This window comes from Colletotrichum godetiae, assembly GCF_030913485.1.
Source record: "Colletotrichum godetiae strain CBS 193.32 chromosome Unknown BDP55scaffold_40, whole genome shotgun sequence".
Lineage (NCBI taxonomy): Eukaryota > Fungi > Ascomycota > Sordariomycetes > Glomerellales > Glomerellaceae > Colletotrichum > Colletotrichum godetiae.
Window position 1 is genome coordinate 212,204 of NW_026851288.1, and position 22,601 is coordinate 234,804.

Sequence of the window (22,601 nt, forward strand, 5' to 3'; positions counted from 1 at the left end):
TTGTTTCAACCGCGAGGATGCTTGGCCTGATCTCTACTACGTACTGTCTACTCGTAATGTCAAAGGAGTCTGAGGAAAGGGATGAAATGACGAAGACCCTTACCTTTCCTGTCTGACAGCCCTGCCAATCACAAATCAAATCTCTGCGTTTGTATATGCATCTGATGAACAACCACAGCATGAAATCTGAAGGGATCGCAATCTTCGTGAATCTCAGATACACATTCCCGACAGTTCACTTGTATCACTTCCCCAAGTTTTCACGTTGCTTGTGTCACCATGGCAAGTTGCCTCGCCTTCAGCATTTCTTAATCGGACCGTCAGATTTTGCTCTGAGCTCATTATCCTGAGGTGTTGACTGTAGAGCAGGGGCGAATTTTGGATAGAGACCTGGCGTTTTTGAAAAGAAAGGTGAAGTTGCATTGACTTGAAAGAACATCAAGAGGGGAGTCTAAGACTCGGCCCAAGCACCGCAAGCTCCTTTTTCAATTTGAAGCTCTGGTTCTTCTGGGCGGTTGTGCCAAGCGTGGCAGTGCCCAGAGTCTTGGCAGCACGCTGGGTAACGATCGTCTCACCACCCCGATGTCCGGCCCCGGGAACACCCTCCGACAGGCGACCGGTGGTGATCTTGTCCGGTTCTTGTGCACGGAAACTGCGTCTTGGCGCGTTTTGAAACGGGTCTCCTCCGATTTTCCACGTGTAATGCGACTTTTTAGATTAAAGTATTGACGAACCGGTTTCCAGATTAATTGCATGCATGTTGTTTGGCGGGAGGAATGTTGTGCAAGTTTCCATATTCTGCCAATGTACACTAACGAGCCTCGAGTCCAGTCGGCTTTGACTCGTCAAGATCATGAACGCCAATCAGTGGGCCTGTCAAGCGCCATAAAGCGCGGGTTGTGGAGGATATGCGGAATCCCTTCAATGGCCAAGACCTCCTTAATTCGGCTGTTTGTTTAACTGTGAGAGCGAGCTTGGAAAGAGAATGGCTATCCACCTCTCGATCATCCCACTTAGCAATACCTCAAAGTCGAGTATAAATGGACGGGAAGGTCTTCTCTCAGAATGGCTTAGAAAACCTTTCAGTACCAGACTTCGACAACATCTCCGGAACTGTATACACTCTTTAAGCAACTTTTCAACTTCACACATCAGTCAACATGCGCACCGAAGCCTTTAAGCTCCTGGCGGCTCTGGCCATCGCTTTCCCAACCGTCTCTGCCTGCGTGGGTAAGGACGCTCTGCCTACCGCGACAGAGACAATCAGCAACACTGAGCCTATCGAGGTGGCCGCTGGCGAATCATACGATGGAAAGATGGCCCGCTTCGACAGAGGATCGGGAGCTTGCAAGGCCCAGACGGAAGGTGGCCAGAAGGACACCGTCTTTCTCCTCCGCAAGGGTGCCACTCTGAAGAACGCGATCATCGGAAAGGACCAGATGGAGGGCGTCTACTGCATCGGTGGTGGCTGCACCATCGAGAATGTGTGGTTCGAGGATGTCTGCGAGGACGCTATCTCGATGTTAGTCAAACCATCGCCTTTCACTTGGCGACCCGACCCGACGTCTGCGTGTCGGAACTAACGTCCACTATAGCAAAGAGGATGAAGCCGGCACCGAGACTCGCATTATCGGTGGCGGTGCCTACAACGCCGCGGACAAGGTTGTTCAGCACAATGGCTGCGGAAGTGTCAGCGTAAGTAAAACAATCCCGAGTTTTGGGAATTCGTCGCATGTTGTAGTTGCTCATAACAATGACAGATTTCAAACTTCTACGCATCCGACTACGGAAAGGTCTACAGAGCTTGCGGCACTGTAAGTCTCTCGAAACAACACCCTTCACGTCATGATACACTTAACTCACCATTTCCTAGTGCGATGCTTGCAAGCGTACCGTCACGATTGAGGGAGTCTCTGCTTACGGCGGCGGCGAGGTTGCTGGCATCAACGAGGAGACTGGCGATGAGGCGACTCTCGTCAACGTCTGCACTGATGCCAAGACACCATGCCAACTGTATAACGGTCCCGGCGAAAAGTCTGGCTCTTGTTAGATCTCATGTCGATTCGACCTCAGGTCGAAGCTGTTGGGTTTGCGAGTTACCCTGCTCCCTTGATGGGATGCAAGGCAGCAATAAACATACAAAGCTGAACAGCGAAAGAAAAATTCGTGTATATATTTCTTCGAAGAGTGTTATTGGTCAAATAACGTCAAATGTCATATATCTTTCCAAGACTTATAATAAGCCTGCACTCTTGTTAGAAAGGGATACTTCTTTCAGGAAACGTGTAAATGACGTGGCTTTGAATCACTTTTGAGTCCGAGATGGCTCGAATTTGTTCCGTTATGCCGCAGAGTCATCGTCACTTCAGCAGCCACTTCAGTGATTTTGATTGACGCAGGTACTCCTCCAATTGTGGAAGGCCATGAAATTGTTAGTTTCCCGATGGATTGAAGTTCTGTTAGAATACATATCCCATTAGATGCTGGATGGTGTCTCTACACCAGTCTCTAGTTTTCCTTTAACCTTACTCGATTTCGAGATTATTCATAAGCGGGTACAGGGAAGGTAAGGTTAGATTATGAGATTCTTTATTGTTACCCTATTACAGCACGTACCTATGTACCGACGCCATCTAGCTGTTGATGGGATACATAAAGTACTCTTGCGAGGTGGAGGATGCGGAAAGGGCACGCCTCACAATTCACAAGCTAAATTTGACATAAAATCGTTTGATTAGAGATTCTTTTGATGACATGACAAAAGAAACTGTATAGTCATTATACCCATCCTGTCCCAGTACGCCAAAAAGCAAGACCCTAGGTATCATGTTCTCTCCCCGAGTTTATAAGAAGAAGAATCCCATGGTAAGTGCCAAACTCCACGCAATGCAGTTGTAAATGCTCGCTCCAGAACTCAGACCCATCGCGCCTGAATCATCATTGCTCTTGCCTGAAGACGAATTGCTCGAGCCACCCGACGACGACCCAGGGGTAGATGTAGTCGCCGTACCAACTCCCTGAGACGAAGTCGCGAGCCCACCACACGCTGTGCCATCGGGCTCCGCGCTACCGACCTTGGCGCCGACGTTGGCCACTACGGCCTCGGTGTCGCGGACGGGAATGCTCGCCTTACCGTCGCTGCCCACCTTGACGGTAATATCATCGCTGGCCACCTGACTGAGCTTCCCGTCGTTGCCCTGCTCGAAGCTGAGGCCGTTCCACGTCGTCCCGCTCGTTGCGTCGGCGCCATCGCCGGTCAAGTAGGCCAGGTGGAGCGTCTCTCCGGCAAGGGAAGAGGGCAGGGTAACATCGACGGTGATGCTGCCCTTATTAGCGTCAGAGACGTTGGCAACCTTGCCGTTGAGCAGGACAAAGGAGGCGAGCGAGTCACCCTGGTATACCGACCAGGCCTTAATGTAATCATTGTAGCCTGAGGGGTAATCCGTAATCTCGGCCTGTGCGACGCGTGCGGTGCAGGAGCGGCCAATAGTTTGGGCAAAGGCAGCCATGCCGTAGTAGAGCGGCCGGACGAAGCGGTCGCGTCCGAACATGGCTGTCGGTTGCCAGGCGCTGGCGTTGCTGTCGTAGGTCATGTGAAACTGAACGGACGAGATGTTGATAGTTGTGGCGTAGAGCAGGAAATTGAGAGTCCATAGGGCGGCGGCAAAGGTGTTGCTGAGTCCCTCGACACCAAGCGGTCCAACGACAGACATCTCGCGCAGCGCAAAGGGGTGCGTAGTCTTTTCGGCTTGTGTGATTTGAGCTTCAATCGCCGAGTCGAACTGCGCCTTTGTCGTTTCGAAACGCAGCATGTAGTCGAGAGTCAAGGGGTACGGGAAAGACCCGACAAAGTAGAAGTAGTTGTGCTGATTCCAGCTCGTAACGAAGCCAACGTCGGAGCTGTTGGCCTTGTCATCGATGCCGTACTCAACTAGATCCTTGATCTCGAAGCCTGTGCCAGCTACCCAGGCGGTCGAAGCAGACGACTCGAAGAAGTCGCTGTGCAGCCCACGGGGTTCCAGGACATCTTCCCACACAGCATTGGCGCGTTCTCGCCATTCCTTGGTGTACTCCGTGCCGGACCAGGTAGCCTTCTTCCGGAAGCCGTTGTCGCCGTAAAGGTCTGGCTCGTTGCCGAATTCGAATGACATGATGTTGAGGTTGGTGCACCGGTCGATAATCTGAGATGCCATTGTTGTGAGCCTCTCGAGGTAGTCGGACTCTGCGTAGCCTAGGTTCAGACCCCATGTGACGGGCGTACCCTTGGGCAGGCGATTTGCGATCTCCATAAAGCGGGGACCGACGATGAAGTTATCAGCAGGGACGTTCCCCAGTGCCGTAGGGCGGGGGTTCGGCTTGATAAGCCATTCGTCTTGTGAATCGTTGTAGACGAGGTAGTCTTGTGTATTTCCTCCCAATCGCATGTGCGGTGGACGACCGGTGAAGTTGGCTAGGTTGTTGATGAGGTTCAGAGACAAATCGTTTGGTGTTTCATCGCCCATGAAGTAAAAGAGGTGGTCGAGCTCGATGCCGAAGCCGGCGAATGATGGGTCGATTGTTGCTGAGACATTATTGGGGACTGATTCGGAAAGCGTCAACGAAAGGACGTTGTCAGCAGCGAGAGCGGCAGAGATCAGGCCGCAGCCGACAAGAATGCGACTCTGCAACGGCGCCATGTTGTGATTACAACCGGAGGGGAAGTGGCCTGGATTAGGTTGCGGGTGGCTTGTTCGGTTGTTATGAAGGTCCTACACCATCGTGAGAATTCAACAAGAAAGCGGGACGGCCAAAAGACTTTAAAGACGATTAGAAACAAGACCGAGACAGGCGGTCTCTCCAACGTCGGTCTACCCCATCCATTTCATCATTGTAGTGGATCAAAGCCGGAGCTTTTGCGCCCTCGTGCGGCGTTGTGTCAGTTCAAACCCTTGCTGGTACCAAGCGACGACGAGGCGTTTGCTCCAGTCTGACGCGTACCACCAGCTTGGAGTGCTTGGGACTCTGGGAGCTGTGGGAGCTTGGTGAAAAAACACACTATGTGACTAGAATTCTGAAGGATGAGCGGCCCAAAGTCACATAACCCAGTTTTCTCGAACCGCAGTAGCAGATCTGTTTGGGACGCTTCACCGAGGCCATTGGAGAGCCAGAGGAGCCTAGACTACGCGCCACAAGAAATGCCATGCCTCTTTAGGCGCCACGATGCCGTTGTACCGTAATTGCGACAGCCCGTTGGTGGGTTAATGACATCAGTCCGGATTACACACCTTGTCGTACCCTGTCCGGTTCGGTGGGCCAAGCGTTGGCAGATTTGGTACGGAGGTGCGTCTCAATAGTCCTTGCAGTTGCTGCCAAGACCAACCCCTGCCATAGACAGGGGAGTCGACAAGGGGCTGGCTAGGGTGTGTACAAGCGGCAGAATTCGGCCACTTCCACCTACTATAATTATCGTCAATTCAGCAGTAAAAAGTCGTCAATTAAGGTCAATTAATGGTCATTTAACGGTATAATCCAGCCCAACGACCCTCTTTATATTTATTACCGCCCTCTAGGGCAATTATCTATTAAATATGGTAAAGTACTTTTTCTATCTATTTTTAGATCTCCTCTTATAGTAATACTTTCTAGTACTTTTATTAGTAACGTACTACTTCGGCCCATAACGAAGGCGCCCCTTTCCTAGTAGTCTATCTCTTCATCCACAGCTAACAAGGTTTAATAGGATTAAGGTCGGGCAAATTACCTAGCCAAAAAAGCTTCGTAATCTCGAAAAGGCTATATATATAGTAGGTAAAGTAATAGTCGTGAGCGGGTACCTTATCCTTTTATATAATTAAATTACTAAATAATCTTTTAATATAAAAGAATAATTTAGATAATAGGATCTCTTTACGGTATCTATACTAGTCAATTCCGCCCTTACCGTTCCGTATTAACTTACCCGACTTCGTATTCTAATTAAATTAAGGCTTACGGCCCGGTTAATTCCGTAAGCCTATTCGTTCCATACTACTCTCGAGCTCCCACTATTAACGTTAAACGGGCTCGAACTCTATATTAAGCTTAATAATCACTATATTAGCAGCTTTCCTCTTAATAGCAGTCTTAGGAATCTAATAGTAGCACGGCCCTTTCGAATTATATAAAAAAGACCCCTAAAACATGAATTCGGAATAACCCTTCTACCTCTCTTATATATACTACCTAAAATAGGCCTCGTCTAGGCAATACCAAAGCTTATAACTACCGTAGTAGTAATTAAAAGTAACCGCAGTCTCGTCTAACTATACAACCCGCTTCCAATCGTCAAGGGTCTAATATTAATAATTAAGGCACCACTTAAATCGCTCTTACTACATCCTTTTCATTAAGCCTAGCTTACAGGTTAGTTTAATCTTATAGAAGCTATAACAATAAAGGATTTACTAAATAGTCATTATAAATACATCAACGCCCTCATCCCTTAATAAGTCCCTAGTAATATCAGTACAGTTCTTTTCATACCTATACCGGTCGCGGCAGACCTTATAAATAATAATATCGTTAACCTCTTTTGTCTATTTAATTAAATAGCCACTTCGGGGGGCATCTTCATAATAAGCGGGCTTAATCAAAAAAATAAGAATAGTTAGATCGAATCCGTTCTTTTTTACATAGATAAGAACGTCATAAACAGTTCGAACTAGAATTTCTAAAGCCTAAAAGACCTATTTAGTAATCTACCTAATAAATCAACTTTATAAAGCAAGAATTACTACCCTAACGCCTAAATCTAGCTTCTTCTTTATCGGCATCTCAAGATCCATACTAAAGAAAAAAGAGCAGTATAGTAAATAGCGATTTAGCGGTTTTAATATTATCGTAGGATTAATAATAGTATCATAATAGCGGTATATAGGGTAAAATCGTTGCTATGGGCAGTACTAGGGGGAAAGTAAGTAAAGTAGGTCAAGATCAATCCCTAGGCTCTTATTGGTTCAGATAGGCAGTAATTGTGGGTCTGGGGCTTGGCAGCGACTGCAAGGACTATTGAGACGCACCTCCGTACTGCTGTGGCACTTGACCGATGTGTTGCGTTTCCCCCCCGCGCAAGAAACGTGTGTTGGGTCTGGGTAACAGGGGTGAAGGTGAGAGACGGGTGATGTCAAACAGACGTTGGTTGTGCAGAGTCTGCGGAACTGTCAAGGAACCTGGAAGAGCCAAAGATAATACAGGGATAACAGCAGTTGTTTCGCTTTCCCTCCAACTACTTGCGGTTAGGAAACGTGACAGCGCCGCAGCAAGCCACAGCTGCCACACCCATCCACCACAGATCCAGCCATCCATCCCGACATTGCTCGGAGGGCCTGGATGGAAATGAGGATAGCGTGAATGCAGCATATAGTTCACGGAGAATTTGGCCTTCCCATTGTCGCTTTCCATCCCGCTCAAGTGTCACAACCCATCGACTCAATTTCTCAAGATGACAGTCTCGCTTCTCCCGTTTCCTGCAGGAACAATGGAACGGAAAATGTCGATTACTGCCGATCATTTTGTTCTTCAAACCGAAATTAGAAACGTTTTGCTCCACCCACGTGTTGAGGCGGTACACTTCTTTCAACGGAGCTTTTCAATGGAACCGAATACCGATTTTCAGGAGAGCCAAAGCAGCTGCACGACGGGAGGGCAAACAAATCTAGCAGCACCTTGAGAATAGAACCCCGTTTGCGAAGCACTTTGGAAAGGAAGATGGAAGACTACCTCGAATTGGCTGACGTCAATTGAGATGCAGGGGAACGGGTCAATTGTGGTCACATGGCAGTCCCAGTCTTATTAGACGCCAAGTTGAATCCCTCGCCTCTCCGTCTCCCTTGCCAGGCGGTTCGTCGTTGTCAACAATGACGAACCAACAGTCATGACCGGAAATGAGATGGCCGGGTAAAGGGCCCAGGCGCACGTCTGACAACAAGAATAACTGAAGCTATTGCTTCCAATTGACTTTGTCTAGCTGAAAGACTAAGAGCAGAGAGCAGGAGGATTGTGCTTCCAACACACCTCCAAGGACGCCAATGCTGAATGGGATTGCTGTGAATCCCCATCGCGTCAAATGCAATGCGGGATTTTGCTGTTATCCGAGACGTGGCTAGGCCTAAAAGAACATCCCAGCCATTTCTTTGGGGGCCGAAAAGGCGGACCGGGAACACGGCATGCCCACGGATCTGATGCCTAGATCCGTCCGCAATGCATCGCTCTTCTTCTTCTTCTTCTCTCAGAGGACCCAGACATGCTATTCTCCGCATTTCACCCAGCGTCAGCCTTGTTCTAGTCACTTCAGACTCAAGAGTCTGGAAGTCCGCACCTCGATGAACTTCCCGCTCCTCGATCCGACATGTTCAATCAGCCCGCGGTCCACTCAATGACCACCCATGCCTTGGCACCCGGGCCTTGGTCCTTGCAGATCGGGTCCCGGGCGCCCTGTGCACACTCGGAACTGTCATCATGACTTCTTTTTCGTTTGGCTGCAGCAAGCCCAATCTGGCGAAGAGCGGCCGGATCGTCGGAAGTGCCGGTAGCGCGGTCAATCCGGCAAAACATCACATCACGGCATCGGGTCCCGCACCCGAGCGTGGCCTGTGCTGGACTGTCAAGATTCTGCACAGATTCGAGATGTGAGGAGTCAAGTTGGATGAGGTGAGCTATACGATTCTTTGCTCTTCGGCAAACAGAACAGCCAGAGAGTTATTAGTAGTCTCATCATCTGGCATTGCTTAGCGAATGTCTCCATGTACTGTTCAGCCCACACATAAAGTTGTCCATCAGGCAAGACGAGACGATAGAGACTCTGGAGTGTTTAGTTTACTGTCCACGGAATTTGAAGCAATCCGTTTACACCCAGCTCTGGTTCTCCATCACAAAACCTTGGATGAGCCATCACTTTGGAGTTCGGTAGTATACTAATAGGTCTCGGGTTGGGCTATAGGAATGGGTCACCTCGTAACCTGACAGTCCCCGGATCACTGTCTGACATTGAAATCTACGGAAGTTGCACACAAAGACTTGGATGAAATGCGAATTATTTGTTGCCCCAAGGGCTTGTCTATTTCCTAATGCTCTACGAATGCAGTTTCTGCACTCTTACAAACAGCGCCTCGTGATTGCTTAGCAGTACACACAAGCGCCGGTCGGGCAGTAGCCATGGCTGCAGCTGAAGCTGCAAAGCCCCTTGTAGCTTTCATCCAATCCAGCAGCAGGGCATCCATCACGGCCGTCTCCGCCAGGGCTGGTCGTCTGCTCGCCGAATGCAGAGCACTCGCACACGCCCTCGGGACAGTATCCGTTGGAGCAAGAGAACTCGCAAAGACCGGTGTAGTTGTCAGACAGACCTGTCTTGACCGAGCCAGAAACACAGAAGGATCCAGTGGAAGTGGGCGCAGGAAGGCTAGAGGTGGCGGTCGCCGTCGGTGGGGTCGTTCCGGAGGGCACGCACTTCTCCTTGATGTACGCGGCCGCGTCGTTGGTGTAGAGCTGGAAGTAGTTGGTGTGGGCATCCTCGCCCATCGTTCGGCCCTCGCCGTAGGCACAGACGATGTCCTCGCCGTTGCACCAGGAGCGCAGGACGCCGGAGAAGTCATTGAGGTTGCTCAGGGAGGAACTAGAGCGGGCCATCTGCCCGCTGAAGCTAGAGCCAGCCTCGACGTTGTAGCTTTGGTTGGCAATGTGAGTCGGGTCGCCGAAGAGGAGAGCGGCGCAGACTTTTGAAGTTCATGTTAGTGTTCGGCCTGTTGCTCGTATTTGTGGGATGAGAAACATACCCTGGTTTCCTGGCGCGGCGGTAGCAGCCAGCCCAGAATCAGCGAGGATATCTCCAACAACGTTGGCACCTTCACTGTAACCACTCAGAACAATCTTGGAGCTAGGGCATTTCTCGCTGTATGCCTTGACCTGGGCGACTCCGGAAACACGGCCCTCCTCAACCGCGTCAGGGTAACCAGAGGGGTTGGACGCATCGAACAAGATATCTTCGTAGTCGCAGCTGGAGAGGCCATTGCAGGTGGCGTCAATGACGAGCTGCTGTCTGCCCGGGTAGCCCTCGTTCCATCCGCGGGCGAGGAAGATGTGCAAATCGGTGCAAGATCCGGTGCCGGTGGACTGGCGCTTTCCCGGGGCGGCAGAGGCCAGGAGGGCAAAGTTGAAGAGGGCGGCGGCTTTCGGGGACAACATCGTGAAGCTGTTTGATTATTATTAGGACTATTGACTACAATTGCTGAGAAATTGTACAAAAAAACGAGTGACAAGGTTGCGACGAGGAAGCCGTGAAGAGACAGAAAAGTTGTGCGCGAAGGGGGATCCGGGGAAAGCGGATCTTTTAACTCAATCTTCCATTGCGGCTGATGTTGATGGACTGGGGAATACCGCATCAGTTCATTGTCGCATCAAGTAAATGCGTCTTTCCCCTTACTGCTGCTCCTCCGAGTCAGCCGATAGGAAGTTATTGTGGGTTTCTTCGGACTTCATCCTCGTTAATAGCAAGATAATCGCAGACTGGTATCATTACAGGGTTGTAAGTGGAACGTGCACACGCTTGTTGCTGGGCAATACGAGGATAACTGTAAGCACGGCGGTGGAGGTCGCAAGATGAGGCTTATGCAGCGTGTGCAAATAGGGGCACGGCGGCACAATGAGAGGCTGGTAGTTGGGAGTTGATCCGAGTTGTTGAGCAACAATCTCTGAACTATCTATCCTTACGGATACCTATGGATATGTAAGTGTGTGGACAAAGTTTCCGTACTCAGACTAAGTAAGCAAGGGCGGAATGAGGACAACTTCAGAACATGAACAGCGCTAATCAACTATCTCAATTAAGCGCTGATATCCATGCCACGCAACACAGAAAGCAGGAAAGAGGCGAAAGGGTCGGAAACTTGCATATCCTGCCAGCTTACAGAGTACAATGAAGTGTGAACATCAAAGGTCCCCCCCCCGTAGGCGTGTGATAAAGGCCCGAAGGATGTCCTTGAAAGTTGACCTATGCACAACATCATTGTGTTTTTATTCCCGACTTTTGAGTTCCGCGGCTCGCGTGGGATGAGCGGCGAGCCCGCAATAGGGAAAAGACTAAGCAGGGATGCATTGCGCCCGACTCCACAGACGCGAATTCAGGCCGTTTCGCTTCATAGAGATTCGAGAATCTAGATAGATCAACAGTACACCTACTCTGGGTTTCGGGTCGAGACATCAGGTTTGAGTTCCCACACGAATTGTTGTTAACAATGATAGTCACTTGCGTTAGTCCCCTTTCGCCTTCTAGAAACTCGATCAACATGATTTAAATCCGATGCCTGGACAGAGACAGATCAGGCATGGGTAGCCAAAGTACATGTAGTTTTCACGGGAAGTGGGCACATGCGATTATCGATGTCAAAACAGCTTCCTTTTTCGCTATCATGGCAATAGGCTGACACCAATTGACAGCAAGTCTTGCCTTTGTCTTTGAAATCGACCCTCGATTAATCCGGCACAGTGTCCGTCAAACAGCGTCATCTCCCCGAGGCCGGTTTCTCTGCTGTTTATAGCGTGTTCGCGGTAGCTGTGATGGCAGGACATCCCTATCCGATGCCCCGTGATACGCAGTCTGCTGCTGATCAGCGTAATAAGCACTGCTTCGCCTGTTGGGTGGATTCTTCTCTGCTGCTTCTTCCTGTATCGTTCCCCAGCCACCAGATCTCGTGAACACATCATTCCGATATTCCGTCCCGTCTCCCGGCGAGTAGACAAACTGGTCGCGCCTCTGCAGAGGGATGTGGTTGAATCGCCAGTCCCAAATAGCAGCGTAGCATCCACGATAGGACCCGAACGCCACAGCAGTCCCGATGATACTTCCGGCGACGATGTCGTACCAATTGTGGGCCTGGTCTACTGTGAGAGAACATGCGATAAGTAAAGCGCCCAGAAGAGGCGCAAAAGTCAACGCAATCTTCCAGAGAGCTGGGCGGTAGTCTGCCCAGACCTTGAGCTTAGCGTTTAGGTACAAGAAAAGGTACACAAACCCGGCAAAGGCGGCCGTTGAGTGGCCTGAGGGAAAGGACGTCATTGCATTCTTGAGTTTGTCGCGGTCTGGTTGCGTGCAGACGTCTACTGAGTACATGATCTGCTGGAAGCCAACGGCGTTAAGTCCTGTTGAATTGTTGCTGGCTGCTCGCGTGAGGTCGGGCATGCAGACTGCCAGAAAGTAGGGTCGAAATCCGCCGATTAGCTGTTTGATTATGACTTGAATCAATGTGGCGAGTGATATGGAGAAGATTAGGCCGATGATGCCGTTATTCACGTCCCAAATGTTCCTCACACGAAACTGGGCGAGGAGAATGGCGGCGATTGGTATGGCGGCAGATAACAACGCCGACAACCAGGTATCGATGATCCAACCGCGGTCGGGGTATGCCCACTGGGGATATACAATATCTCCAGAGCCGTTGAAGGTGATAGGAAAGCTGCGTGTTGCGGCCAGAGGGGCATTGTAAATCTACAACGCATCAATTCTCGTTGCCGCTTTGTGACGTGATGTGGGATGTATGACTTACGCCTAGAGCAGCGCCTCCTATTGCCGACATGACGAATATGTCAAACCAGACGATTTTTAGCCATGCTATGAAAAAATCCCACGAAGCCTTCACCGAACGGAGTGTGTCGCTAGTAAACTCAGGCAAGGGATCTTGGTCGCCATGAACGCGTTGCATACGACCGCGCTGACGCATGATGTAAATGCTAGCCAACGATTGTTGTTCAACTTGCCAAAGAGAAGCGTGAAAATGATTGTTCGCACTTGCCGGTTGAAGAAGGCGGAATGGCTGAGTTAAGCTAACGCAAGGTCGATGCAAGGCAAGTCACGATGCAGGCCAGACATTCCGCAAGTGCAAACAAGAGCTTGCCAGTGAAATAACTATGCTACTTGGGGGGATTGTGAATCAAAAGTATAAGAAGACGTTGCCAGCCGTCTAATGTTCTGACTTCTTCATGTCACAGCTAACCTCGGCGATGCAGCGCACGGTAGGCGCGTTGTCTGTTCTGATACTCCAACGGCCCAATTCAATCTCGCGTGCTTCTGTTTCGGCGTGTTCGATCCGATGGGCTCAGTCAGCCGCAGGACACTCGAGTGGACGAGAAAATGAGACGGACGGCTGCCAGAAAACTCTGAGCATGGCCAGCGGGTTCTTGGCATTCTAACGGGTTGACGGTGAGCAAAGCCGCCCGAGAGAGTGCGGACTCGTAACTTCCCCTGTTTGGCGCTTGTAGACAATTCAAGCTCGATTGCAAGTTCACGAGTCAGCTCTCTAGCTTTCAAAACAATTCTCACATAGCGCGAAGCAGCTTGCTTCGGCACGCAATGGCGCACACCAGTCAATGGAACCCAAATGAACGCAGTGGGAAGTCTTCCTAAAGTTGCGGAATAAAGTGACAGCGAAGCTTCAGACTGGACGATCACAATCTTGTCAAAACCTCGGACGCGTGGATTCGGAAGCCTTCAATCGGTCATGCCTCGGTAGGCGGGCTCTTAATCGCAAGTTGTAATCTCAATCAAAGTCCATGAGGCAGGCTTACCTCGTTAGACAACTTTGTGATAGCTCCGAACTGTAATTGAAGCGCCTGATATTACGAAGAGCCCTTTAGTTCAAGGTAGTAAGTCAATGCCATCAGGATGTGAGCACGACGGCCTTACTCGTGTTACAATCAACGGGGGGTCGTCATGATAGATCCAATGGACCATCGTTTCTCGCAGATCAACAACGATCGAAGGAAAGTCCCACACGAAGTTGAGATGTTGACATCAATCAATTCATATCTAGGTTATTAACAATAGCTCAATGCTTAGCAGCATTAGTAATGGTACATGTAACGTAATCGGACTTGTCCTAGCCTGGACGACGTCTCATTCATCGTCCAGCTCAGCCAAGGCTACTGATGTAAACGTCAGACTTTGTTTTCAGGCTTCACCTCATACGTCGTTGTGACAACGATGCCTCCGTGCTGCCCGCTAGATTTGCTAGTGAGACTACCATCGCGGCCACCATTTTGAGGCCAGTTGGTTGAGTCGGACGGCTGGACAATCTGCTCTTCGCTGGAGTTGTTGTCTAGCTCCGTCATGTTGTACTTGTTATACCGTCTCTTCGCGGACAATCCAGATCGATCTGCACTCTGACCTCCACCTCCTATGGTGACTAACTGATGACCATATCTGTCACCTGAGCCGGGATACTTTTGGTTGGCTCCACTGCTGCCCTTGGTAGACCTTAACCAATGTGAAGAAGAAAAGAGTGGTCTGATGCAGGCTGCGTTCACAGCGATAATTCCAACAAACTAAACGAAAACATCGTGTTAGTTCTTATTTGTAATTTTTGTATCATTGGATTGAACTTTTCACTCATGAACTTTGAAAAGCACTTACAGTCTCTCTGATTGCCCAAATAGTGCTGACATTGATGCCTTCGATATCCTTGAGTGATAGGATGCAGCGGAGCAATGCGGCGATCATGACGAAGACACCTGAGCAAAGTAGAAGCCCTATAGCAAGCTTTCGCTTGATGCTGAGCTTGACAGCCCACAAGAGTGGAAGTGGTATCGAGACAATGAGGAAATCCGTTCTGTTGTAAGAGGCCTCGTCAGTAACAAGTATCGAAGCGGTAGTTTGATGGAAGTAGTCAACATACGAAATGTTGAGAACCACAAGGCTCAGGTAGTTCGCAACGGCCAAGGTACATTCATCTGATTCATCGTTAGTAATTCTATCGTTCTTCTTTCCCTTGGGCTGGGGATGACAAACCTCCTGGATAAGGCACCACCTGCCAATTTCTTTGCACAGGTGTACAGTGGCCCCAAATGACAGCTATGACGCCAACATAGCCTAGTCCTGTCGCTACGGCTGTCCACTTGACAATCTTTTGTTGTCGTGTAGCAAGCCTACGCCATGTTGTTAGAGGTGAGATCAACTTTCGCTGTCTGAATGCAAGTGGGGACACGAACGTGATGCGACTGAAGAAGAACAAAATGCAAGCTTTGAGACACCAAATGAGAGTTACATAAAAGTTCCAGCCTGCCAGCAGACACTTAGAACCAAACTCAAACCTGGCTATTTCCTCCGACGTCAACGTCGCGCCGATATCGTTCGTGATTCCGATGTTGGTTCCATTCTGGCCTATCAAGACAAAACGCGTTAGAAAGACAAGTATGTCAATGTTGACTCCATAAGCATCCCAAGATTCTCACCTATAAGCTCCAACATGCAAAGCTCCAGCTTCAAGGCATGAGAGTCAGCTACCGAACGTAGAGTTTGTATCATGAATGGTTTTGTTGGTTGCGTGTACTTACAGTCCAGAATATCAAGCACAAGATAGCAAAGTAGTCGTCACCTTGCCAGTTGAAGCCCACGATTTTCCATCGAGCAAAGATACGAAGAAGAATAACCAAGACACCGAGCCCATATTCTGTCCAGGCCTCAGTCTGAAAGGGGGTCGCCATTTTGCTGTACGGCGACAGGAAGAGGGGCAAGCCCGGACGGACGAGCAAGCAAAGAGGCTTTCACTCAAGTAGGCTCAGTTCATAAATGGGACCTGCTCAATCTGCAGTCTTTCAAACTTGCCCAAGTCTAAGGCTGGCTGACGGGAATTCTCGGGTTAAAAGCCGCATCCCCTGGCTTAGTTTCGTGTCTCCATTTACGTACGCCATAGCCCCCTATGTCTGGGCGAGGCTTGATTTCTCTTACCCCTTGCCTGTGATGGACGTCTGTATTACGAAAGAGCTCAATTCTTCTCGCGACGTGGGATTGAGACAATCTTGGTCCCTGCCTAGTTCCGTTGAAAGTTCAAACGGCCCTCCTTATCCCAACATGGCCAACTCAATGCGATGATGGGGATCGGCAGTCTGAAGGAGCTTGCGATTCTCGAACAAGCCCCGGTTGACGAACCCTAGCAGAAGTCGTGCGCTAGGCTATAAAGCTACACAACAGAGTACCTTGAGGATCTCAGGATGACAAGGCCGTCTCTTGGCAACCGTTGGATTTTGGATTCCAAGCCTTCTTGTGCCGAGTATGCGCGAGATAATCATGTGATCGGTCTGCTAGTTATAGTCCCATCCACGTTATTTGCCTACAAGAGCCGTGTTGATACCCTGGCTTCTGACCAACCCCTGATGGCTTTCGCTCATTAATTATGAGGCTCAAGGCTCATTCGGCATCAAGTCCGAAAGCCGTCTGGAATTTGCCGTTGTGAGATGGCTCGAAAGAGCAAAACATCACCTGAGAGTCTCCTCCTTTTCTCCTATTCCGTCTGGCTACCTGAGTGTTGGCGCCCGTTTCGGTCCAATGATACTTGATCCTGTCCATATGCCCATGCATAAGTCCCATGACAGTGTGGTACTCGGAACTGCAAGGTCTAACCGGAATTACATGGAACATAAATTCCTCTGGATCAGCGGAAACAAATCATCTTACGAGGTGAACGCTGCCAAGCCAGCCCCCAAGGAAGAGGGGTAGGCTCGCAAGCCGATCAACCTTGCATGTGCGCCATGGATATCCCCTCACCCTAAGTGCCTAGTAGCCTCAATGTCTTAGAGACGCGCATTAACGTAGCAGAGAGTTGACAAAATGGGACGATGCAACTCTCTCATACTGGAATTGAAGATAGCTTCTGTATGCCTGGTAGGCCGTTCTCTTTGATATCGTCGTAGGGCCTACTCTTGGAGTGATTTCCCCATGCACCCCTATCAACCGGGCCGATGAATACTGGCATTTTGTGATTTGATCCACATGTTTCTCGGCCCAATGGAGCCTGCCGTCAGAAACAGAAGCCTGAGTAGCGCCTCTCCCGTCCGGCCCCATTTCCCGATGTTCTCAGCTTTGTCCCACCGCGATTTTCCCACGGGGGCCCCAGGGTTTGGCGGGGGACCTAAGCTCCAACTATTCGTAGCCAACGCTTGTCATGCTCCCCAGAACTCAAAAGCCACGACTAATTACGGGGTACTGTTACTTTCCGTCCGATCAGCCAGTTCCGACAGTAAGTACAATAAAACCGAACTTGGGGACAGAGCATTTCTTCTCGAATAGTTCAACATCTTCGCAAAGAAACGTTCATACTGGTAATTCAAAGTCGTCTCATTCATGCTGATCCCTGACTGAAGTTTCCCGACTGCGCCGCTGAAGATTCGGATGCAACTTAGCACGCCCAGTTGCTGTGCCGCACCCTGACTGGGTCGCTGAGGTGGAGATATTTTGATTGAATGAACCGCTGTACCAACGCCGAGCAAGATCGTCGGGTTCGCAGGGTCCGAATTCTCTCCAACGGTCCGAATTAGGCCCCGGTATCAGGGCTCCCATGGAACCCAAGCCCTTTAGGATGCTGCTTCTCAAGTTCCAACACGTACTACCTCCTGCATACACGCACTGCCTGCGTTTCTTTGTACCAGATTTTGATTGGATGTACGTAAAAGAGTGATCTTCATTCGGTGCTCGTCGATGCCTAAGGTAGTACAGAAGTGCCGCATAATGGCCCAGTTGAACTCCTCGAAACGGTATCATTGCAAGCACAGGGACCCCAGACTGGCAAGGGCTCAAAACGTATGTCTACACAAAATGCATGCGGTCGTAAATATCCACACAAAATCATTCACTCTCCTGTCTGCTTAACAGATGTTGAGCTGCGGATACAACTCCGCCACCAGCAGCTTCATCTTGGGCCTTTGAAAACCCCGGGTAGCAAGCCAACTGGTATGCATGCATGGATCCCAATACCGGACCCTGCATACCACGGTAGAAGACCTCCTAATTATGGACGGTCGCGTTTCCTTCTTCGGCTTTCGAGTGGCACTTGGCAGCGGCGCTGACTTCCTTAAGCTGTACTACTGATGCTGGGTGCGTTCCCCCGCACGTAGACTTCAGACGTAGCTTGAGGCGTGCGTGAGGGGTGTGGCGGTTGAGGAAGAATCCCGGAATTGTTGTCGGAATTGCCAGTCAGTGTCCGAATACAAGAGCACCAGTCCGAGCTCCATGGGCTATCCTGTGACTTACCATCCATCTCTCTCGTATCATCAAACGCTACTACCCACGAGCACAGACTTGCAGTGCAGCTATCATCAATATGGGATCTATACCGCAAGAGATTGTTTACGACTTCATCGTATGCGGGTGAGTTTCTTGTCACAAAGCATACTCTTGGATACCTAAGCTGGTGGTTAACATCTAGTTCTCAAGCGGGGGTACCTCCGGCTGCGTCGTTGCAAGCCGGCTTGCTGAGGTTCCCGGCGTTAATGTTCTAGTCATTGAGGCCGGTGAACACAATGAGAATCTTGAAAACGTTCACATGACAGGAGGGTAAGTAATTATTTGTATTGATGGAAACGACTGCGAGCTAACAGTTTGATCCTCACTGCAGGTGGTCGCAACTATTCGACAAGGAAACCGACTGGAACGTCATCAGCGAGAAGAAGCCATCGGTCAATAATCGACAGGTCAAACTGAGCCGTGGAAAGTTCCTTGGCGGCTGCTCTGGCTGCAACGGTACCCTGTGCATTCGCGGTGCTAAGCAAGACTACGACGACTGGGGAGTTGAGGGCTGGACGGGTGATGAAGTTTTCAAATACATTCGAAAGGTCAGTGACGGGCTCCCGAAAGCTTTCCACCCTCAGCAATCAGCACTCCTTGCTTCAGCTTCCAGTTTGTAGTATCATTCCAAGTCGCTAATCTTTTGCGAAATATAGGCAGAGAACTTTCACGGAAAATCTTGGTTCAAAGCCTCCAACGACCATGGTACCAACGGCCACCTCAACATCGAACCACACGACCTCGCTCCTATTTCGAACCTCATCATGGACTCGATGATATCAAAAGGACTGCCGCTGGACCATGACATGTTCTCCCACGGAAACAATCCTCATGGATGTGGACATGCGCCCAGAACAGTCCACAAGGGCTTGAGGACCACTGCCGCAGACTTCGTCACAAAGGAAAACAAGAGGGACAATCTTCACCTTCTCGTTGAGACCCATGTCGAAAAGATTCTCATTGAGAAGGTGGACGGTGAGCTAAGAGCAACAGGTGTTAAGGTCGTCAAGGCCGACGGCTCCGTTGCCGAGATCAAGGCCCGCAAGGAAGTCATTGTCAGTGGTGGCGCGTACTGCAGCCCCAACATCCTCAACCGGTCTGGTATTGGGGCCCAGGCCGAGCTCGACAGTTTTGGCATTCCGGTACTGGTCGACTTGCCCGGTGTCGGCAAGAACCTCATGGACCATCTTGTAGGTATCCCCAAACTCTGCATTTGAAGGGATCTCGCTAACATGTTCTGCCTCAAGATTGTCTTCATGTTCTACGAAACCGAAAAGGCTGGCCTGACCAATGACCACCATGTCTACCACGGCGACAATTTCGCAAAAACATACGCCCTCTGGAAGGACCAACAAGCAGGCTTCCTGTCCACATTCCCCTTTGGAGCATTTGCCTACGCCCGTCTGGACGAGCGCCTCGCCGACTCAGACCTCTGGAAGAATGCCTCCAGGCAACCTGGCCGCGACCCAATGGGCCTCACACCCAAGCAGCCAAACATTGAGTTCTTCACCACTGAGTGCTACGGCGGTCCGAAGCAGTACGATCAGTTCCCGACCGACGGCAAGTACGCCTTCAGCATGATTGCGGAGCTCTTCGGACCCCGTTCTCGCGGTACGGTTGGGCTTCGCGACACCGATGCCAAGTCTGTCCCCGTCGTGGACACGAATTACCTCTCTGATCCCTTGGATGTAGAGGTTCTGGCTGAGGCGTGCCGCTTCGGTAATGAGATCATCATGGAAGGTACAGGAACCAAGGACATTGTCAAAGGGTCTTGGCCTAGCGATTTGACGCACCACAAACACACCACTCGCGAGGACTGGATACCCTATGTCCGGGACAATGCAACGACCTGTAAGGTTTCCTGATTCGACTCATTCACAGCTTGCTAACCGTTTGTCTGTTCCGTAGGTTACCATGCTGCGGGAACCTGTGCCATGGGTAACTCGTCTGATCCCAAGGCGGTTGTCGATCCAACACTCACAGTCAAGGGCGTCAAGGGCCTTCGAGTTGCTGACTGCAGCATTATGCCCATCCTCCACGGCGGTCATACCCAGATGCCTGCTTATGGAATTGGAGAAAAGGCGGCTGACCTTATCAAGGCGGCATGGAAGCTTTGAGTTATCACTATCCTAGGCATAAGAAAGTAGCAAGCAACGTGTAGAGTTCCTGTAATTGAAGAATGTATCAAAGAGCGTCATTCGTACCCGCCAGCCTATTCCTTCTTGAACACTGGCATCCATTCCAGAGGAGCATCAATCTCGATCCATTTTCCACCCTCAAACGTGTCTGACTTCCCCTCGAGGAGTGGTTTCCATTTGCCTCCTGCTTCCAGCTCGGGGAGATAGACCTTGATGCTCCTCTGCTCCGGCTTCAGCACCGGGCACACCAAGTACTTGCTGCCAAACATGTACTGCTGACCAATTTTCCAAGTCTCCTGATCCTTCGGAAATTCGTAGAACAGCGTTCGCATCACGGGCGTACCCTTTTCGTGCGCCTCCTTCATCAGCGAGCGCGTGTAGTCACGCAGTTCCTCCCGGAGGAACATGTACTTCTTGCAAATCTCATAGACCTCAGGCCCATACGACCAAACTTCATTCGGTGCGCCACTGCGGCAAGTTGCTCCTCCTGTTGTACCATGCTGGGGCTGCTCGGGCTCGCGACACCCATGGAGGCGGAAGACGGGGCAGAAAGCACCCCACTGGAACCACCGGACAAACAGCTCGCGGAAGTTTTCGTCTCTCGGGTCTCCGCCGTGGAAGCCGCCGATATCAGTCGTCCACCATGGAAGGCCGCAAAGACCCATGTGTAAGCCAGCTGCGACCTGGTTACGTAGACTTCCCCAGGACGAAGCAATATCGCCGCTCCAAACCAGGGCACCGTACTTCTGGCTTCCTGCCCATGCGCATCGGATGAGGTTGACAATATCTTTTTGTCCTTCGGCTTCCATTCCCTCGTAGAAGGCCTTTGCATACTCGACGGGGTAGATGTTACCGATCGAGACGTTGGATCCTAGGTGGTAGCGGTACGTGTCGAAATCGTAAACTGTGTATTCGGGTTCAGCCTCATCCAGCCAGAAGACACGGATGCCCTTGTCGTAATAGTTCTTTTTGGCCTTCTTCCATACGTAGTCCCTTGCTCCGGGGTTGGTGGCGTCAAAATGCGTCGTGTCACCCTGGAAGTTCATGGCAATCCTGATGCCTCTATCAGATTGAATGAGGTAACCCTTCTCCACCATCTCATCCCAATTCTCAGACTTATGGTCAACGGTAGGCCAGATGGAAACCATCAGTTCGATCTTGAGCTCTTGTAGCTCCTTGATCATGGCATCAGGGTCGGGCCAGTACGTCGGGTCGAATTTCCACTCTCCCTGTAGCGGCCAGTGGAAGAAGTCAATGACAATGAGGTCAATAGGCAACTCGCGTTTTCTGTACTCGCGCGCAACTTCCAAGAGTTCTTCCTGCGTTTGGTATCGCAGCTTACATTGCCAAAACCCGAGACCGTACTCTGGCATCATGGGGACCTTGCCCGTGGCGTCAGCGTAAGCCTCGACGATTTCGGAAGGCGAATCGCCAGCAACGATCCAGTAGTCGAGGGCCCGAGTTGACTTGGCCTCGAAACTCATAATGTTACGGCCCAGAACCGCTCTGCCAACTGACGGGTTATTCCACAAAAGGCCGTAGCCCAGCGAGGACACGGCGAAGGGCACGCTAGCCTGGGAATTCCTGTGAGCGAGCTCGAGATCGTGGCCCTTGAGATCCAGGAATGACTGTTGGTACTGTCCCATCCCAAAGATCTTTTCCTCCGCATCGACGCTTTCGAATCTCGCAGTGAGGTGATAGTCGTTGCTGTTGACAATGGCCAAGAACTCGCGCGCCTCGACGTCGAGGGCGCTGCACTTGGGGTCCAAGACATCCCGTCGGTGGCGCGAATATTCCTCGAGCAGCAGCTCGCCCTTTGAGTTCCACATCATGAGCTTGCCACCGCTGGTTATGGACGCCTTGATCTTGCCGTTGGTGATTGTGCCAGCCTTGTCATCAATGGTGATTTTGACATCCGCTTTCTTGGGCTTGAGCAAAGCCCAGTCTTCGGAAGGCATCTCACGAGCCTTGGTAGCCCGGACTCGGAAGGAGTCTACGCCCCATGGCTCGACCCAGACTCTCTCTGCATCGTAGGTGTAGACGAGCTTCCCATCCTGCTCTTGGAGACCCATGGTGTCCTTGTTTTTGTAGACGAATCACAGCTTACAGGATGATGCTTTAGTGATCGGGAGGTATAGAAGAAAACTTTGAATAGTAATGTTCAAGCACAGGATAGGGTGGGTGAGGGGTAGCTTTCCATCTGTCGGATCCTTCTTCTTGTACATGTAGGATGCAGAGCAGGACTACGCATGACCTAAGGTAGTCAAAAGACCATCCCCGACTGCGGAGTTGCTCCTGTTGCCATGAGGCGATGGATGAAAAGCGCAGGCCACAACGGTGCCACGACCAAAGCCAGATGACATGCCGCGCCTCCAATTGACCACTCGGGTGCCGTGAAGACC

At 50.6% G+C, this 22,601-nt stretch overlaps 7 protein-coding genes across 7 annotated transcripts; 2 read left to right on the forward strand and 5 right to left on the reverse strand.

Annotated features, from left to right (window-relative positions):
* The first annotated feature begins 697 nt into the window (after nt 1-697).
* BDP55DRAFT_588641 (pectate lyase) lies at nt 698-2,228 on the forward strand. The gene is made up of 4 exons (XM_060570901.1): nt 698-1,522; nt 1,596-1,695; nt 1,761-1,814; nt 1,874-2,228. The coding sequence occupies exons 1-4, from the start codon at nt 1,161-1,163 to the stop codon at nt 2,048-2,050; spliced, it is 693 nt and encodes a 230-aa protein (XP_060426193.1). The 5' UTR covers nt 698-1,160; the 3' UTR covers nt 2,051-2,228.
* A 185-nt stretch (nt 2,229-2,413) lies between these two features.
* BDP55DRAFT_673854 (glycoside hydrolase family 79 protein) lies at nt 2,414-4,983 on the reverse strand. Its single transcript, XM_060575630.1, has one exon. The coding sequence runs from the start codon at nt 4,674-4,676 to the stop codon at nt 2,844-2,846; it is 1,833 nt and encodes a 610-aa protein (XP_060426194.1). The 5' UTR covers nt 4,677-4,983; the 3' UTR covers nt 2,414-2,843.
* Nucleotides 4,984-9,135: 4,152 nt separating this feature from the next.
* Nucleotides 9,136-10,197, reverse strand: BDP55DRAFT_558951 (cutinase; the record flags this gene model as incomplete). The annotated part of the gene is made up of 2 exons (XM_060569855.1): nt 9,136-9,728; nt 9,789-10,197. 2 exons carry the CDS (start codon nt 10,195-10,197, stop codon nt 9,136-9,138), a joined length of 1,002 nt encoding a protein of 333 aa, XP_060426195.1.
* A 1,306-nt stretch (nt 10,198-11,503) lies between these two features.
* On the reverse strand, nt 11,504-12,710 carry BDP55DRAFT_559009 (PAP2 superfamily protein; the record flags this gene model as incomplete). The annotated part of the gene is made up of 2 exons (XM_060569860.1): nt 11,504-12,496; nt 12,555-12,710. The coding sequence occupies 2 exons, from the start codon at nt 12,708-12,710 to the stop codon at nt 11,504-11,506; spliced, it is 1,149 nt and encodes a 382-aa protein (XP_060426196.1).
* A 1,231-nt stretch (nt 12,711-13,941) lies between these two features.
* Nucleotides 13,942-15,486, reverse strand: BDP55DRAFT_558971 (uncharacterized protein; the record flags this gene model as incomplete). Its single annotated transcript, XM_060569856.1, has 7 exons — nt 13,942-14,328; nt 14,417-14,612; nt 14,679-14,733; nt 14,792-14,928; nt 14,992-15,163; nt 15,235-15,262; nt 15,337-15,486. 7 exons carry the CDS (start codon nt 15,484-15,486, stop codon nt 13,942-13,944), a joined length of 1,125 nt encoding a protein of 374 aa, XP_060426197.1.
* Nucleotides 15,487-18,033: 2,547 nt separating this feature from the next.
* Nucleotides 18,034-20,269, forward strand: BDP55DRAFT_673859 (GMC oxidoreductase). Its single transcript, XM_060575631.1, has 6 exons — nt 18,034-18,145; nt 18,212-18,331; nt 18,393-18,609; nt 18,718-19,251; nt 19,309-19,912; nt 19,970-20,269. The coding sequence occupies exons 1-6, from the start codon at nt 18,099-18,101 to the stop codon at nt 20,176-20,178; spliced, it is 1,731 nt and encodes a 576-aa protein (XP_060426198.1). The 5' UTR covers nt 18,034-18,098; the 3' UTR covers nt 20,179-20,269.
* Nucleotides 20,270-22,496, reverse strand: BDP55DRAFT_616480 (family 31 glycosyl hydrolase). The gene has a single exon (XM_060571269.1). It carries the CDS (start codon nt 22,269-22,271, stop codon nt 20,274-20,276), a length of 1,998 nt encoding a protein of 665 aa, XP_060426199.1. The 5' UTR covers nt 22,272-22,496; the 3' UTR covers nt 20,270-20,273.
* Between the last annotated feature and the right edge of the window lie 105 nt (nt 22,497-22,601).